This window comes from Pongo abelii, chromosome 20 (assembly GCF_028885655.2).
Source record: "Pongo abelii isolate AG06213 chromosome 20, NHGRI_mPonAbe1-v2.0_pri, whole genome shotgun sequence".
In the NCBI taxonomy this organism is placed as follows: domain Eukaryota; kingdom Metazoa; phylum Chordata; class Mammalia; order Primates; family Hominidae; genus Pongo; species Pongo abelii.
Window position 1 is genome coordinate 63,927,791 of NC_072005.2, and position 18,320 is coordinate 63,946,110.

Here is an 18,320-nt window from a genome sequence, read left to right on the forward strand (position 1 = left end):
TGGCTTCGCGGTTGCCGCTTCCTTGCCAGCGCTGAGGCGCTGAGGCGGTTCCCGAAGTGGGTGGGAGCCCAGGTATCCCCTGGATTTGTCTTCGCAGTCGTCGTTCGCTTTGGTGTGTGGAGCTGGTTTGCTACTTAATTTATACCTGGCCCTAAGGATTGTTGGGCCTACTAGAAGGAGCTCCGTAGGTTGTTGAGTGAATGATGCTTCCTCTGGGGACTCCCATCATCCTTGGCCTTCAAGCATCCTCTGGTGGACCAGGTCTCATTCCAGCATGAATTGGGGGCCTGAGGGGGGAAGGGGAGGGCAGGGCAGTAGCAGGCCGACAAATGCGCGAGCAGAGACACGGTATATTGTATGTTTAAGAAGGCTCAGGAGGGTGTGTAAGGTTGCCATGGTTTTCCTGCGGCCGCTGAGACGTGGAGGGCAAGAGTGTGTGGTCTTTTCCTGGATGTTCTAGCCATCCGCAACTACTGCAGACATTGTGGCCAGTCAGATGCCCTTACTCTCATCGCTACAGCCTGCATTATTCTTGGCCGCTCCTGTTCCGTGGCCCCAAAGTATCCTGGCGTCAGAGACAAGTTCTGTCGGAACCCAGCAAGGAAAGAGGCCGATGGTTGGTTCATTGTGGAATTTCCTTGGGGGATCTGGGAGACCCAGGGAGATCCCAGAGAGCATGGGAAGCTGGTCTGGAGCCTGTCGTTCCCCAAGTAGATGCAGCCCTTCCAGTGCCGCTCTGTGGGGTCAGTGAGGAATGCTGAGCTTTTTGTGCCTGTGTTCGCATACTTTTTTTTTGTTTTGAGACAGGGTCTCGCTCTGTCGCCCAGGCTGGAGTACAGTGGTGCAATCTTAGCTCACTGCAGTCTCTGCCTCCCAGGTTCAAGCAATTCCCCTGCCCCAGCCTCCTGAGTAGTTGGGATTACAGGCATGCACTACCACACCTGGCTGATCTTTGTATTTTTAGTAGAGACTGGGTTTCACCATATTTGCCAGGCTGGTCTTCAACTCCTGGCCTCAAGCGATCCGCCCACCTCGACCTCCCAAAGTGCTGGGATTACACGCATGAGCCACCATGCCCGGCCCACAGATACGTTTTTCAGGGCTAATTGAAATGGACTTAATGTCAGAAATGAGTGGAAATGCTTATAACTTCATCTCATTAGATTTGCTTTGATGTTGGGGGAGTGTTGGAGTTACACTGTTAGACCGTGAATCATAGTAACCCCATGTTTAGATCCTATCTATGGTGGTGAGATGTGTGACTGGGTGAATTGATAGCGCTTCCTTAGCATGAAGTCGCTGACTGTGAAGGTGATGATGGTGTTGACTGCAGGGGCTGTGGAAGGATTAATAAAAATCCCAGAGCACACTGAGCGTTGAATACTTTAAATTTAACAACTGTTACTGGTGGGAAGTGTTATTGTATTGATCCAGAAATCAAGGCTCAGAGAAATGAAATGCTATCTTTGAGGTAAGAGCTGTCAAGTGTCAGTTTCAAGTATTTGGAGCTAGGAAGTTCTAGTCTCTGTGTTAACACAGGATGTGAAGCCTTCAACATGGGGCAGGCACCTAGCTGGACCAGTGAGACTCAGGTACTGCTGTTGTAACCATTATTGCTATTATTACCATTTCCCCATTTCCCTATCGTTTTAGAGCCCTTAGTTTCTGTATTTCACAGTCCACAAGTTTCCGTTGTCCTGTGTCATTCTCTAATGGCTGTTAAATAGGAGGCTTCTCTCCTTTACTCTGGCATTATGTTCAAAGCATCTATCTTCCCTCTTGAGCCCAGCACAGAGCTAGGCCCTCAGGAGGTACTCTGTGATTCAGGCTGCCATCACTGTACACCTTTTCCAGTGGAGCACAATCTGTGATCTCATTCAGAAGCTGAAAGGCCAATACTACTAATTCTGTTTGACTTTCCAGGTGTCTGTGACCTTTGATGATGTGGCTGTGACTTTCACCAAGGAGGAGTGGGGGCAGCTGGACCTAGCCCAGCGGACCCTGTACCAGGAGGTGATGCTGGAAAACTGTGGGCTCTTGGTGTCTCTGGGTAAGGCCTCCCTTCCCCCTTCACCATGCAGGTGACCTGCCACTTCCTTCATTCTACCTTCTGACTCCAGGCCTGGCTGCACAAGAAGGCCTCTGGAACCTTGCCTCTTTCCCACAGCTTTAGTCATTTTCTACACTAACCTCTTCCTACCTGGTCTCCCTATATCTCTGGGCTAAAGACAGGGTACTCTTTGGCTCCCAGCCAAAGGAGAAGGTGGTAAAAGGAAATGGGGTGTTTTGGAAACTCAAAGGTAATTTTCAGCTGTGCCTCATGAGGGGCTGGTGTAGGAACTGAGAACCACCACGATGGTGTCCTGGCTTCTCTGTGTGGGTCTGCTCATGTCACGTCTATTCTCTATGGCTTTTTCTGCCTTAGTGAGTTCAAGACAAGAGTGGCCACCTGTGTTAGGATTCTCTAAAGGGACAGAACTAATAGAATAGATATATATAAAAAGGACAGTTTATTAAGTAGTATTAACTCACGATTACAAGGTCCCACAGTAGGCCGTCTGCAAGCTGAGGAGCAAGGAAGCCAGTCCAAGTCCCAAAGCTGAAGAACTTGGTGTCCAATGTTCAAGGGCAGGAAGCATTCAGCATGGGAGAAAGATGTAGGCTGGTAGGCTAGGCCAGTCTAGTCTTTTCATGTATTTCTGCCTACTTTATATGCTGGCCTCGATGGCAACTGATTAGATGGTGCCCACCCAGATTAAGGGTGGGTCTGCCTTTCCCAGCCCACTGACTCAAATGTTAATCTCTTTTGGAAGCACCCTCACAGACACACCCAGGATCAATACGTTGCATCCTTCAATCCAATCAAGTTGACACATTAATAAAAATCCCAGAGCACACTGAGCATTGAATACTTTCTCTTTAAATTTAACAACTGTTACTGGTGGGAAGTATTATTGTATTGATCCAGAAATAAAGGTTCAGATAAATGAAATGATGTTTTTGAGGTAACAGCTGTCAAGTGTCCGTTTTAAGTGTTTGGAGCTAGGGACTTCTCGTCACTATGTTAACACAGGATGTGAAGCCTTCAACATGGGGCAGGCCCCTAGCTGAACCTAGCTGTTAACCATCACAACTCCATCCCTTGTCAACTTGAACCCATACACATCTCCTGAGATCATACATAATCTTCAAATAAAGACAATAATAAGGTCATAATTATGCTTAACATAATACAACCATCCTTCATGTAACCGAAACACACTAATCCCCGACCCAAGTGCTATTATATAAAGGTAGCAATACTTAAATGCTGATATGAAGTCAGTAAATCTTACGTCACATGATAAAGGAAATAAAATGCAGATGTTTTCTTAGTACAAGTGTATACATCACAAACATGTTTTTAATAAAAGAAGGAGGAAATAACAACAATTACAGTCCTCATTTCTGCAACTGGTCACTTGGTCGTGGTTGGTATTAATGACTATCTTCTTCTGCACATTCTGTATTCAGTTTGCCTTCAGCAAGCACCTCAGCAGGTCATGGTTTTTTTCCTGGTGGAGTGACCCAAACCTTCATTCCTGAAGGGTCTGGGCCATTTGTAGTCCTGCCTGGATTGGGCTGTTGTAGCTTCCCATTGACCTTAATCACAGGGCATGGTAATACTAAGAGATGCCCTAATGGATCTTCTGTATTCCATGTATACTCTTCCTTAACTCCATTGTGGAGTAGTAGACTGATTTCATCTTGATAGTCTGGGTCAGTCGTCCCAGCCAACACCATAACTCCCTTCTTAGCCTATTGACTTAAAGGTAGGAGGAGCCTAAAGTGTCCAGGTGGCAATCTTAACTTCCAGTTTAATGGAATCGTTGTGTATCCTGGTGGCAGCATTCCTCCCTCTGAAACTAAGACTTCTAGGCCAACAGAATGTAATGTCGCGGGAATAGGAAGCAAAATTTTGCTAGTTGATCACTAGGGGTGATGTTAAGTGGTGCCATTTGCACTTCCACCCCTTGATTCCTGGACCCATGAATCCTGGCTATGGGAGAAACAGTACCATATATTGGACGCTAATTCAGAGCATACATGGCCTACTGGAGAACTTTGGCCCAGCCCTGCAAAGTATTGTCACTAGTTGGAGTAATTGTGACTTCAAAAGGTCATTCCACCGTTCTATCAATCCAGTTGCTTCAGGACTATGGGGAACATGGTAAGACCAGTGAATTCTGTGAGCATGAGCCCGCTGCTACACTTCTTTAGCCATAAAGTGAGTGCCTTGGTCAGAGGCAATGCCGTGTGGAATACCATTACGGTGGATAAGGCATTCCATGAGTCCATGAATGGTAGTCTTGGCAGAAGCATTGCGTGCAGGATAAGCAAACCCATATCCAGAGTAAGTGTCTATTCTAGTGAGGACAGACCTCTGCCCTTTCCATGATGGAAGAGGTCCAATATAATCAACCTGCCACCAGGTAGCTGGCTGATCACCCCGAGGGATGGTGCCATATTGAGGGCTCAGTGTTGTTCACACATCTTCTCATTTCTCCTTCCATGGAAAGTGCACAGCCACATGCACTGCTCCAAGTTCTGCCCACCGGGAAATTTCCCTTCGCCACTCTCCCACAGGGATGTCCTAGAAAGGGGCTGTAGTGTTGCAGCTGTCCACTTTCAGGTGGTTCCTGCATATCATACAGAACCATCTGTGAACCAGGCCCTAGTCTTCTCTTCCTCTGTCAACTGATCATAGGGAACTTCCCATGAGGCCATCGGTGCAGGCTGGGGGAGAGAAGGTGGGGTGGCAGGAGTGGAGTCCATGGGCATTTGAGCCACTTCCTCATGTAACTTACTTGTGCCTTCAGGATCCACTTGCGCCCAATCACATATATACCACTTTCATCTGATGATGGAATGCTGCTGTGCATGACCCACTTTATGGCTAGCTGGGTCAGAAGGCACCCACCCAGTTCATGGTAGGCAGTTCAGGTTGCATGGTGATTTGATGACCCATAGTGTAACAGGCCAAGAGCTGTCTCTCAAAAGGAGAGTAGTTATCTGCAGAAGATGGCAGGGCCTTGCTCCAAAATCCTAGAGGCCTTCGCTGTGATTCACCTGTATGGGGGCCTGCCAAAGGCTCCGAACAGCATCCCTATCTGCCACTGACACCTCAAGCACCATTGGATCTGCTGGGTCTTATGGGCCTAGTGGCAGAGCAGCTTGCACAGCAGCCTAGACCTGCCTGTTGCAGAGCCTTCTCCTGTTCTGGATCCCACTCAAAACTGGCAGCCATTTGGGTCACTCGATAAATGGGCTGGAATGGCATACCCAAATGAGGAATGTGTTGCCTCCAAAAACCAAATAGGCCCACTAGGCATTGTGCCTCTTTCTTGATTGTAGGAGGGACCAAATGCAGCAACTTACTCTTCACCTTAGAAGGCATATCTTGACAGGCCACACACCACTGGACCCCTAGAAATTTTACTGAGGTAGAAGGTCCCTAAATTTTAGTCAGATTTATTTCCCATCCTCTGGCACACAGATGTCTTACCAGTAAGTCCAGTGTGTTTGCTACTTCTTGCTCACTGGATCCAATTGGCATAATGTCATAAATGTAATGGACCAATGTGATATCTTGTGGAAGCAAAAAGTGATCAAGGTCTCTCTGAATAAGATTACGATACAAAGCCGGAGAGTTGATAGGCTCCTAGGGTATCAACTCTAGGGGTATATTGCTGGCTTTGCCAGCTGAAGGCAAATTGCTTCTGGTGGGCCTTATGGACAGGAATGGAGAAAAAGGCATTTGCCAAGTCAGCAGCTGCATACCAGGTACCAGGAGATGTGTTAATTTGCTCAAGCAATGAAACCACATCTGGTATAGCAGCTGCAATTGCAGCCACCACCTGGTTAAGCTTTCTATAATTCACGGTCATTCTCTAAGATCCGTCTGTCTTCTGCTCAGGCCAGATGGAAGAGTTGAATGGGGGTGTGGTGGGAATCACCATCCCTGCGTCGTTCAAGTCCTTGATGGTGGCACCAATCTCCACAGTCCCTCCAGGGATGTGATACTGTTTTTGATTTACTATTTTTCTAGGTAGAGGTGGCTCTAATGGCTTCCATTTGGCCTTTCCCACCATAATAGCCTTTACCCTAACAGGGAGCCAGTGTGGCGGTTCTGCCAGCTGCTAAGTATGTCTGTGCCTGTTACGCATTCTGGCACTGGGAAAATGACCACAGATTGAGTCTGGGGACCCACTGGACCCACTGTAAGTCAGGCCTGAGCTAAAACTCCTGACCTCCATAAGCCCCTGCTTCAACTGGAGGACCACAATGATGTTTTGGGTCCCCTGGAATCAACGTCAGCTCAGAGCCAGTGTACTGTAGTCCCCGAAATGCCTGATCATTTCCCTTTCCCCAGTGCACAGTTACCCTGGTAAAAAGCCAGAGGTCTCCTTAGGGAAGGATGAGAGAAAGATTAACAGCATAAATTGTCAGTAGTGTAGTGGGGTCCTTCCTCAAGGGACCTGGCCTCCCCTTCATTCAAGGGGTTCTGGGTCTGTAAACTAGCCCAAGTCTGGAAATTGATTGAGGGGCCATGATTCTCTGTTTTTGTAATTCAAATTAGTCTTTTGTCCATTCGATCTGGAAGTTTTCTGCTTATATAAATTAAGTAGGATTGCAGTAGGCTTCCTATCAGTTTCATTTCTAGGAACACTGTGATTAATTAGCCAATGCCAGAGATCTGCATGAGTCAGACTATTCTGATTGCTGCTTTGTCTCTGTTGTCCATTATGATAGCTATGCCTACCTTGCCTTTGATGGTTGAGTGCCACCACTTGGCCCCTGCCACCTCGGGATCCAATTATTCCCAATGTATTTAAATTTTTGTAGGTGAGTGACTGAAATTCCAACTGCTGGATCTGGCAATTACAGGGCTCTTCAAAGATGCAGGTGCTGCCCTCGCAAATCTATTTTGCAAGCCATTGGTTAAGGTTATGTCTTCTGGACCCTCCCAGCTGGGATGAGTAGGTCTAAAGTGACTAATCCACTCCATCATCCCAATCTCCCTAAGCCTTTGGATCTCTTCCTCTATGTTAGACCAAGGGAGATCAAGCATTCCCAGCTCACCCATGATGGGCCATCTTTTAATCCATATTTCAGCTAGCCAAACAAATAAGCTATTGGAACCTTTTTTAACTCCTCAGGCTGCAACATTAAATGCAGGATCCCTACTTAGTGAACCCAAATCAATAAATTTAGCCTGATGCATCTGTATGTTCCTGCCAGCATTATCCCACACCCTTAATATCCATTCCCGTGCCTGTTCTCCAGATTTCTGGTTATATAAATTAGAAAACTCAATTCCTTTCAAGTGTAGCTTACCTCCCCATGGGTCACACTCTGAACCTCACCTCTGTGGGCCCATCGGGACTTTAGTTACAGGTCTAGAAGCAAGGAAAGGTGTTGAGGGTGCTAGAGGAGAATCGATATTATTTTGCCTGGCAACTGCCTCAGGGGAGGCCATCACTGTTGCCTCAGGCAGCACAGGGTTTATCTCCTCAGACAAAGGTGGAAAGGCTGATGGCAGCATGGGTCGGGGAGAGGATGTTGCCACTACTGGGGATGCCATTTTCCTTTCTCTTTCTTCTGCCTATTAAACCTCCACTCCTAAAAAAAAAAAAAAAAAAGAAAATGATGAACTCAGGGATTCTAACTCCCGGCTTCAGAAGCAGATACTAAGCCTCAAATCTGCTAAGTTTGCCCTGAGTGAGTCTTATCTCCTGTAGAGAAAGAGCTGAAATTGTGGAAAAACAGACATAAGCTAGTCATGTGAGTGGCTGACCTGCAACAAAAGGTGCATGCACAGCCTCACCGGGTGTCTACTGTTAAAGTGAGGGCACTGATTGGAAAAGAATGGGACCCTGAAACTTGGAATAGGGGTGTGTGGGAGGACCGTGATGAAGCTGGGGACACTGAGCTTGTAAACTCTGATGAACCTTTTTTGCCATCCCCAAATGCCATCCCAGCACTTTGGGAGGCCAAGTTGGGAGGATCACGTGAGCCTAGACGTTTAAGACAAAGCCTGGGCAACATAGTGAGACCCTGTCTCTAAAATAAATTGAAAAAAAAAAAAAAGCCACTCAGTACCCTGTTTTACCAACCCCCCCTGCCCCAACTCCGACCTTTGGGTCTTGTCTTTTTCTTTGTCTTTGTCTCTTGTGTCTCGTCTCTTGTGTCATGTGTCTTGTCTTGTCTTGTCTTTTCTCTTTTCCTTTTCTTTTGTTTTCTTTTCTTTACTTTTTCTGTCTCGCTCTCTTGCCCAGGTTGGAATACAGTGGCACAATCTTGGCTCACTGCCTTTGCCTCCTAGGTTCAAGCAATTCTCATGCTTCAGCCACCTAAGTAGCTGGGACTACAGGTGTGTGCCACCACACCCAGTTCATTTTTGTATTTTTATTAAAGACAGGATTTTGCCATGTTGGCCAGGCTCGCCTCAAACTCCTGAGCTGAAGTGATCCACCCGCCTCAGCCTCCCAAAGTGCTGGATTACAGGCGTGAGCCATCACACCCACCCTTTACTTTTTATAATAAAATTTTTTTTATACATTTGTTATATATGTGCTATATATAATTACCATATATGATTTGTTATAAACATTAGTATATAAATGCTGGATTTCTAATTGGATCAAATTATGGACATTGTTTTAATTTACTTATTGTATGTATATATATACAACTTATTTATGTGAAGATATTTATATTTATATATAGTTTTTAAGACTAAATAAGGGTGGTATTATGTTTGCTAGGCCTGGCATTTGTATGGTACATAAGGTTTAAAAGTTCACTTTCTTTTTTCTGCCCCTTGGGTTTGTAGCTGCCTTTTTCTTTTTTTCGTAATTTCTCTCTTTGTGTTTTAGGCTTTTGGCATCCAGAAGTAGTGGATCTTAGTTTCTGTCCCTGGGTAGTAAAAAGAAGCTGGGGAGAGGAAGAGGTTTGATGCCTCTAGGCAGCTGCGTCTCCCTGGTATAGCCTCTGTCCCAAGTGTAATCAGTCCCCTGCTAAATGACTAGTCTCTTACAGGATGGGAAGAGAGAATAAATAACTCAGTTAAGCAGCCCACCAGTGACTTTGGTGTTGGCTTGGTTGATTGGACTTGTATCCCAACACAGTCCATCAGAGGAAGTCTCTCCTCACTACCTTTTGTGAGGAGCCTCAGCCTTGTACATTACCCTGTAAACCAACCCAGAAACTAGGTGTATTTATGTTGGAAAAGTAGACTAAGGAGATCAGTCTGTCCCAGAATGGTGCCAGCTGGGGAATTACTGCCCTTGCATATCTAGACTGTGGCATCTTTAAACACTGGAAGGATCTGAGGAGCACTCCTTTAGGATTCCTACAGCACTTTAGGCCAGAAACCCATGGCAGCAAATGCCAGATGCAGCTGAAGCACAAGGCTGCCAGCATCTCACAGCCTTCCCTGGGCAGAACTTTCTGTGTGGTACAATCCGTTAGTGAGCTGATCTTCAACCTTCCCATGAGCACAGTCAGCCTGCTGGGTGCACCAGTTGTATTAATTTGTACCTGTGGGCCAAGTGTGGTAGCTCATGCCTGTAATCCCAGCAGTATGGGAGGCAAGAGGGTTGCTTGAGCCCAGGAGTTTGAGACCAGCCTGGGCAATAAAGTGAGACCCAGCCTCTACAAAAAAAATCAAAAAAATTATCTGGGCGTGGTGGCACATGCCTATAGTCCCAGCTACTCCAGAGGCTGAGACAGGGAAGATTGCCTGAGCCTGGGAAGTAGAGGCTGCAGTTAGCCATGATCACACCACTGCACTCCAGCCTGGGCGACAGAGTGAGACCCTGTCTCAAAAAAAAGCAAATTTGTACCCATGGGATTTTAATTTATAGCAGTGACTTAGTGATGACACAGAGAGGTTAATAACATTGAAAGAAGAATTTATTATTTACAATTCGTGAAAGAAGAGGGCATATGCTGGGCCTCATGGGGATACAGCTGGAAGCACAAGGGAGGAGAAAGCCTTTAACTGGGTGTGGTATTCTGATACATACTGGTTTTTGTCCACCGTTCCTGGTTCATAACCCCCATAGCCCTTTTGTTAAAATGTTGGATATGTTAGGCCTCAGGGACAGGCCTCTGACCTCCTGCCCTCCTTTCGCTCTTAACGTTCCTCCACCTTTCTGACTGTGGGTCTTATGAGTGAGTCCAACCCTATACCCTCGGAAAGGAATGTTGATGTTTCGAAGCTTCCATAAAGACTCCAAGAGGTCACAGTTGAGTGAGCTTCCAGGTGGTCCCCCCGGGAAGGGCATGGAAGCTCTGTGCCCCTTCCCCCGCACCTTGCCCTAGGAGTCTCTTCATCTGTATCCTTTGCAATATTCTTTATAATACACTGGTAAACATGAGTGTTTCCTTGAGTTCCGTGAGCTGCTCCAGCAAATTAGTTGAACCCAAAGAGGGGGTCGTGGGAGCCCCAACTGAAAGTCCATTAGTCAGACATTTTGGAGGCCTGGACTTGTGACTGGAGTGTAGGGTGGGGCAGGCTTGTGGACTCAGCCCTCAACCTGTGGGATCTGAAGCTATCCCTGCGTGGATAGTATGGGAACAGAATTAGAGGACACCCCCCGCTGGTGTCTGCTGCTTGGAGTTTGGGGAAAACCCCCCACACATTTGGTCACAGAAGTCTTGTTCTGTATTGTCATGGTGTGAGAGTAGAGAAAAACATGATTAGAGAGAGTTTTCCCTATGTATTGCGTTTCTTCTGGAAAAGCAAGACAGGGCATGGTAAACAGTTTAGAGCTGGCTAGTTTGAGTAATTTCAGTGAGGTTTGGGGCATAGGGACTATCTCTAGTTGTCTGGCACCTGGCCCTGGGTTGATTTAGGGCAGGGGAAATACTGGCTTGGTATGTGAGAGTTGGTTAAAGAAGTGGTTGGGGGTATGGTTTGGGGTTAGGTGGATTGCACATGAAAGGCATGTGCTTGTTCCCAGGGGAGTTTATTATCCTAGAAATTACCTGTCCCTGAGAGGAGCAGTCTCTCCCAAAGTCTGAAAAGGCTTCAAGATGTTCTGAGCAAAGTCAAGAAAATATGACTACTGCATTTTCATCTGACATGAACCTAAACTTACTCGGTTTAGAAGATAAACCTTCATTTATGAAGCTGTCCTTTGAGGGTTTTTTGTGTTTTTTTGTTTTGTTTTGTTTTGTTTTTTAGAGTAGAAATCCTCTTTTTATGAAATGTTGGTGAGAGTAGATACTATTTGATGTTTCTGTAAATGTCCTTATTTATCACAGTAGAACGTTCAGTTTTTTAAATTTTTCGTGGTTCATGCAATGCAGAGGTCTGGAACCACTGAACCTGCTCCTCCCCCTGGCTGCTGGTCCCTGAGGAGGACTGAGGATGACTTCCAGCTCACATCTCTGCATCATCATCACCACCCACTACCCACTCTGGTGCTAGTAGTTTCCTCCTTAGTGTAGTGTTTGGAAGGGGAGCCAGAACCCTGGTGTCCAGCCCCAGCTCTGCTCTTTAAAAACTGTGGCCATGGCCAGGCGTGGTGGCTTACGCCTGTAATCCCAGCACTTTGGGAGGCCGAGGTGAGCAGATCATTAGGTCAGGAGATCGAGACCATCCTGGCTAACACAGTGAAACCCCGTCTCTACTAAAAATACAAAAAAAATTAGCCGGGCGTGGTGGCAGGCACCTGTAGTCCCAGCTCCTCGGGAGTCTGAGGCAGGAGAATGGCATGAACCCGGGAGGCGGAGCTTGCAGTGAGCCGAGATCGCACACCACTGCACTCCAGCCTGGGCGACAGAGCGAGACTCTGTCTCAAAAAAAAACAAAAAAAAAAACTGGCCTTGGTCAAATGACTGACCTTGTCTGTGCCTCAGTGTTCTCATTGGTGAGATGAGGATTTACCACATCTGCATCCCAGGGTTGTTACCGGGGTAAAGGGTTATTGATAGGGTTTGGCTCTGTGTCCCCACCCATATCTCACCTTGAATTGTAATAATGCCCATGTATCGTGGGAGGTAATTGAATCATGGGGACGGGTTTGTCCCATGCTGTTGTCGTGATAGCACATAAGTCTCGTGAGATCTGATGGTTTTATAAAGGGGGGTTCCCCTACGCATGCCCTCTTGCCTGCTGCCATGTAAGATGTGCCTTTCTCCGCCTTGTGTCATGATTGTGAGGCCTCCCTAGCCATGTGAAACTGAGTCCCTTAAACCTCTTTTTCTTTATAAATTACCCAGTCTCGGATATGTCTTTATTAGCAGCGTGAGAACAGACTAATAAAGTTATTACGTGAAAAGGGCTCAAAACAATACCTGGGAGACCAGGCTGTGTGCAGGGAGCCATTGCAATCCTGTTGCCATCAGTACTGTTATTGTCATCCTCATCACGATCACTGTCATTGGCATACCTGGACCCGGGACTTTCTGAGTAGCGTTGTGGAGCTTTGTGGTTAAACAGCACCGACAGCAGAGATGGCAGGACCTGGTCCTTACTGACTCAGCCATTCACCAGTTCTGTGCTCTTCAGCAAATCACCTTACTTCCTGAGCGTGGGTTTCTTTGTCAATAAAATGGTGTTGATCACAATGTGGTCTTCCTGGGAATGCTGTGAGAAAATCCTCAGCTAGAATCCTCATTTTGTCTTTAGTCTAGAGGAAGAGCATTATAAAACATTGCTTAGGATGTAAAAAAAAATTAAGACTTAGATCAATGAAACCACATACCTTGTTTGGAATGAAAAGAGTCAATATTTAATATTTAAATACATCAGTTTTTCTCTAAGATACTCCATCAGTATTCACTTTTGGAATTACATAATGCATTTAAATTGTGTGGCACAGTCCCCTGGACGTGTTTATATCCTATACATAATAGTTTTCGACTTACTATTGGGAGTAGAGATTCTGTGGCAGCGTGACATGGCCTGCCCTTGGTTTCCAGGTCACATGCCAGCTTTTCGTTCCCATGCACAGGAGCAGCTTCATTCCAAGGTCTGGTCCCCATCCTGAAGTCCCAAACTAGATTGAAGGTCTTTATTTCTTTTCACCCCCATCCATGTGTCCACTTTCTTTCTCCATAAACAGGGTGTCCTGTTCCCAGACCTGAGCTGATCTACCACCTGGAGCATGAGCAGGAGCCATGGACCAGGAAGGAAGACCTCTCCCAAGGCACCTGTCCAGGTAGGAGCCAAGATCTGGGGAGGTCGGAGTCCCTTCTGGCTTGAGACTGGATGGTCTGACCACTGGCCCTGGAATCTCTTGGGAAGCTTCTCATTGTGACCTCTCTCTATATAACTCTTATATAACTCTATCACACTAGAATGTTCCATTTGAGAGCCATGGAGCCCTTTGACCTGTGTTTTCTCTGTCCTCCTAGCCCCATCACAGTGTCACCATTCCTGGGAAGTAGTGAGATTTAAGAACTAAGATGTGTTCAGGGGTTCCAACTGTGTGGGCCTGAAATGTGGCTTGCCAGTCACCTGCTGTGTGGCCCTGATGAAGTTGCAGGATCTCCTGTCTTTGTATATAACTTCAGCTAAGTTAACAGTAGCTGCTGTATCAGACAGATTCTAAAATCTCAGTGGTTCACATATGAAAACTCTTTCTCACTCATACCAGGGACTGTGTGGGTCAGCGGGGAGCTCTGTACCACACAGTTATTCAGGACCCAGGTTCCTTCTGTCATCAGCCTGTTGCATTAAGATTATCCTAACGTCCTCGAGCTGGCAGAGAATTGAGGGAATAAGGGAAGTTAAACCCACTTCCAGAAATACCAACTCCCCTCACATTCCACCCACAGGAACTAGGCATTTGGCTTGGGTCCATGGGACTGGGAAATGTGGCTGAGCTGCTTGTCCAAGGAGAAGAGCAGAAGGTTTGGTGAGCACCTACTCTCAGTCCACTACATTGAGTCTGTTCCTGAAAAGTGTTATTAGAAATCATTTTTATGTGATTGGGCAGTTTAAAGATGTTACGTAATACATTAATGCATAAAACTGGATAGTTTCTGAGCTATAGTAAGTGACTCATCCAGATGTCATTATTAACCTTAAAGAGTGATGCTATGTTACATTTCCTTCTGAAGTCTGGGGAATAGGGCCTTTCTTACTATCCCAATTTCTCTTTCCAGTTATATTCTGCCTATCAGCCTCTCCCACCTTCTCCTTCCACCCATTCCCTTGAGTGTCAATCAGACAGTGAGAAGCAGTACTTTGCCCATGTCTTCCTATATCTCCTGTGTTCCAAAAACCTCAGGGTGACATTTGACCTTCTGTGTCCCACACTCAGGCTGCTGAGGGCACCGAGGCCATCTGTCGTGTGTGGATTGGTGCCACTGCAGAGCCTTGGCCTCTGCCCGCGTGGGTTCCTTGAGCTGCTCATCCAACCCTGAGTGTCTGTGCAGTCCCTGTTCAGCCCTTCAGAGTCTGTTCCAGATCGTCCCCTCTTCAGTGCCGCATCTCCACTTGAAAATCTCAAAAGCACAAAACTCAACACCTCAGAGTCTGTTCCAGATCATCCCCTCTTCAGTGCCGCATCTCCACTTGAAAATCTCAAAAGCACAAAACTCAACATGCCTAACAAGGAACCCATGATCTTGCTCGCTCCTGCCACCTCCCAAGTTTCTGTGAATGGTTCTGCCATCCAGGCAGATTAGGGGACTGGCCCCAACCTCAGACAAGTCAACCCCTCCACTTCCATGAGTCCCTGCATCCAGCCAACTAGATAGTTTTCGTCTCCAGGCACAGATGTCTCAGCATGTGAGTGCTGATGTGTTAGCAGGCTTTCAGGTTGAAAAGAAAGTCTACTGTCTTATATTGCTTGATCAGCAGCCCTTACATGTTCATCTCAACTTCTCTTTTCCTTACTGGAAGAGGTCTTGCCCCAGTCATAGCCAATTCCTATACCAGGGTCTAGAACACACTTCCTTTCATGGACATCCTTTCTTCATTTATATTCTGCTTGTTTTGTGATTCTCTATTCCACATAAAAATATGCTTGTTTCTTCTTTTTTTTCTTTTTTTTTTTTTTAGATAGAGTCTCTCTGTGTAGCCCAGGCTGGAGTGCAGTGGTGCTATCTTGGCTCACTGCAGTGTCTGTGCCTCAGCCTCCCAAGTAGCTGGGATTACAGGTGCACGCCATTACACCCGGCTGATTTTTGTGGGTTTTGTTTGCTCGCTTGTTTGTTTTTTGTTTTGTTTTGTTTTGTTTTGTTTTTTGAGATGGAGTTTTGCTGTTGTTGCCCAGGCGGGAGTACAGTGGCACGATCTTGGCTCACTGCAACCTCCGCCTCCCAGGTTCAAGTGATTCTCCTGCCTCAGCCTCCCGAATAGCTGGGATTATAGGTACATGCCACCACGCCCGGCTTTTTTTATATTTTTAATAGAAATGGGGTTTCACCATGTTGGCCAGGCTGGTCTCGAACTCCTGACCTCAGGTGATCCACCCGCGTCGGCCTTCCAAAGTGCTGGGATTACAGGTGTGAGCCACTGCGCCTGGCCATATTTTTAGTAGAGACAGGGTTTCACTGTTGTTGCCCAGGCTGGTGTCAAACCCCTGGCCTCAAGCAGTCCATCTGCCTCGGCCTCCCAAAGTGCAGGGATTACAGGCATGAGCCACTATGCCCGGCCTCGAGTTTCTTACAATTGAAGAAAATAAAACAAATGCTTGTGGCTCATGATATATTTATGTATTCATTGATACATTCATTTACTATGTGGGCATTTAATTGTCTAGATTTGGCTGGCACAGTGGCTCACACCTATAATCCCAGCACTTTGGGAGGCTGAGGTGGGAGGATTACTTGAGCTCAGGAGTTTGAGACCAGCCTGGGAAACATGGTGAGACCCCGTCTCTGCAAAATTAAAAAAATTAGCTGGGCATGGTGGCTCATGCCTGTGGTCCCAGCTATTCAGGAGGCTGAGGTGGGAGGATCTCTTGAGCCCAGGAGGTCGAGGCTGAAGTGATCTTATTCGCACCACTGCACTCCAGCCTGGGTGACAGTGAGCTCCTGTGTCAAAAAAATAAATAAATAAAATAATTCATGAGAGACCATGAACCAGAGGCAAAAAATAATAATAATAATAATTGTCTATGTTTCATTCACAAAAACAGTGATACTGTGCATATTCATATATGTATTTCATTTTCCACTTGTGGAGGTGCATTTTTTGATAATTCTTGGGGTGAAATTATTGGTTTGTAGGCTGTGCAAATGCTCAAGTTTGCAAGATCATTCCCTTTGTTTTCTAAAGAGCTTATGCCAATTTGCACTTAACCAGAAAAATGAGAGGTTCCGTTGACCCATATCCTTTCCATTATAAGGCTTCTCAATGTTTGCTCATCAAATGGACACAGAATAGTCTCATGTGCTCTTGATTTCCTTTTATTTCACTGCTGTAATGTTTTAGCAACTTACCATGATTTTTGGTTGATTTATATTTTCTTCTGTGAAAATAGAAATCATTTTTTATTTTATGATAAATGCCTTTTTCCATTAACCTGTTTTCCTTTCTCTGCTTGGTAGGGGTTCTTTGTACATTCTTATCCTTACCTTTTATCACTTATATATGCTGAAAAATATTTTCTAGTTTTTAATTTTGTTCTCTTACTCTCTTTAAAGTATCTTTCTCCAAAAGGTCTTAATTTACTGTAGTCTAACTTACGACTTTTCTTATATAATTAATGATTTTTTTGTCTTGTATAAAAAATGTTGGTTTACCTCAATATTAAAAATATATTTTATTCTAAAAGTTTTAAAACTTGGCATTTGACATTTTTTCAGTGAGGTTGATTTGGAATATATAGTGTGATAGCAATGCAGTTATTTTCATTCTCCATGTGGCTACCCAATTTTTCTAGCTTCGTTTACTTAGTTTATCAGACTGTCAAGTTCCATAGTTAAGTATAGTTGGTATTTTACAGGGAATTATATTGAATTTATATAATTTGGGTTGAATTGTCAGTTCGTATTATTAAATTCTTCATTGATATAGATCGTCTTTATTGTCTTCAAATAAGATTTTGTAATTTTCTTCATCTTGATCATGTGTATTTGGGGTTTTTTGTTTGTTTTTAAGAGACAAGGTCTTGCTCTGTTGCCCAAGCTGGGTGCAGTGGCACAGTCATAGTTTGCTGCAGTCTTGAATTTTGGGGCTGAAGCAATCCTCCCACCTCAGCATCCCGAGTAGTTGGGACTACACAGGCTTGCACCACCATGCCTGGCTAATGTGTTTTTAGTTTTGTTTTTAAAAAATTTTTTGTAGAGATGGGAGCCCACCGTGTTTCTCAGAGTGGTCTAGAACTTCTGGGCTCAAGTAATCAGCTCACCTCGGCCTCCCAAAGCACTAGGATTACAGGCTTTGGGGGGCTGAGGTGAAAAGACGAGCACCATACACAGCAGCCTGGCCATTGGTCATGTGTATGGTGCTAATCTTTTCACCAGGCTGTTCCTCAGGCATACGAGACTCATTGTGTCAAGCCAGGTCCTCTTACCTCTTTCCTTATGAGCCTTCAATTTATAGTAACATTAGTCATATGACCTTCACTGTCACCCAGCTCGGAATCATGGGAATCAGCCTCCCCTCTGTCCCTGGATTGTCATCAACACCATCCTGCAGTTTCTTTGTACTTTCTGTGTCTTAAGACTACGGTGTCCAGCGTCCTTCCCGCTTTCTCTTTATGGCAACTCTTCTTCACAAGCGTAGGACTCACTTCATTGAGCACCTCTTACTGGAAAACTGATTTCTTCCTACCCAGGATTAGCCAAGCTCAAGGTTAAGGACACAGTCCTCTAAGACTACCAGGTCTGTCCAACTCTTCTGACACAGACTACAAGTTTGGGTCCCAAAGCCATTGTCAGGTTCACTAATTAGCTTTAGACTCACAAAATTCTCTGAAACCTATTTTAGTTACAGTCGTGTTTATTACAGACAAAGGGAACAAATTAGAAGTGGCACAGAATGTTGGGTTGGAAAGGTTCCCAACACAGAGCCTCAGTGTTTTCAGGAACTCGCTGTGCCCCAGTCTGGCATATGGCAATATGAGCTTAGAATGTTGCCAACCCAGGAAACTCACCAGCTCTTCATTGTCCAGAATTGTATTGAAGCTTCATTACATAACCACAGTTGATTGTCTCATCTCCTGTGTGGCTCGGTCTCCAGCGTGCCATCCTTTCCAGAGATTCAGCGTTTAAATTATGACTTAAGCCCTAACCTTCTAATCACGTGGTTTAGCTTTCTGGTGTGGCCAGACCTTAACCTGAGTCATCTTTTCAGGATAAACTGTGGA

General features: G+C 45.6%; 1 protein-coding gene across 3 annotated transcripts in view; it reads left to right on the forward strand.

Annotated features, from left to right (window-relative positions):
- ZNF264 (zinc finger protein 264) overlaps positions 1 to 18,320 on the forward strand; it is a 30,879-nt gene that overhangs the window by 489 nt on the left and 12,070 nt on the right. The window contains exons 2-3 of one of the 3 annotated variants that reach the window (XM_024238194.3): positions 1,924 to 2,050; positions 13,119 to 13,214. In XM_024238194.3, coding sequence (XP_024093962.2) covers positions 1,924 to 2,050; positions 13,119 to 13,214 — 223 coding nt within the window. Of the gene's footprint in view, positions 1 to 1,923; positions 2,051 to 13,118; positions 13,215 to 13,833; positions 13,914 to 18,320 lie in introns of all 3 variants that reach the window. The other 2 variants (XM_024238195.3, XM_063719769.1) reach the window with 2 other exon arrangements.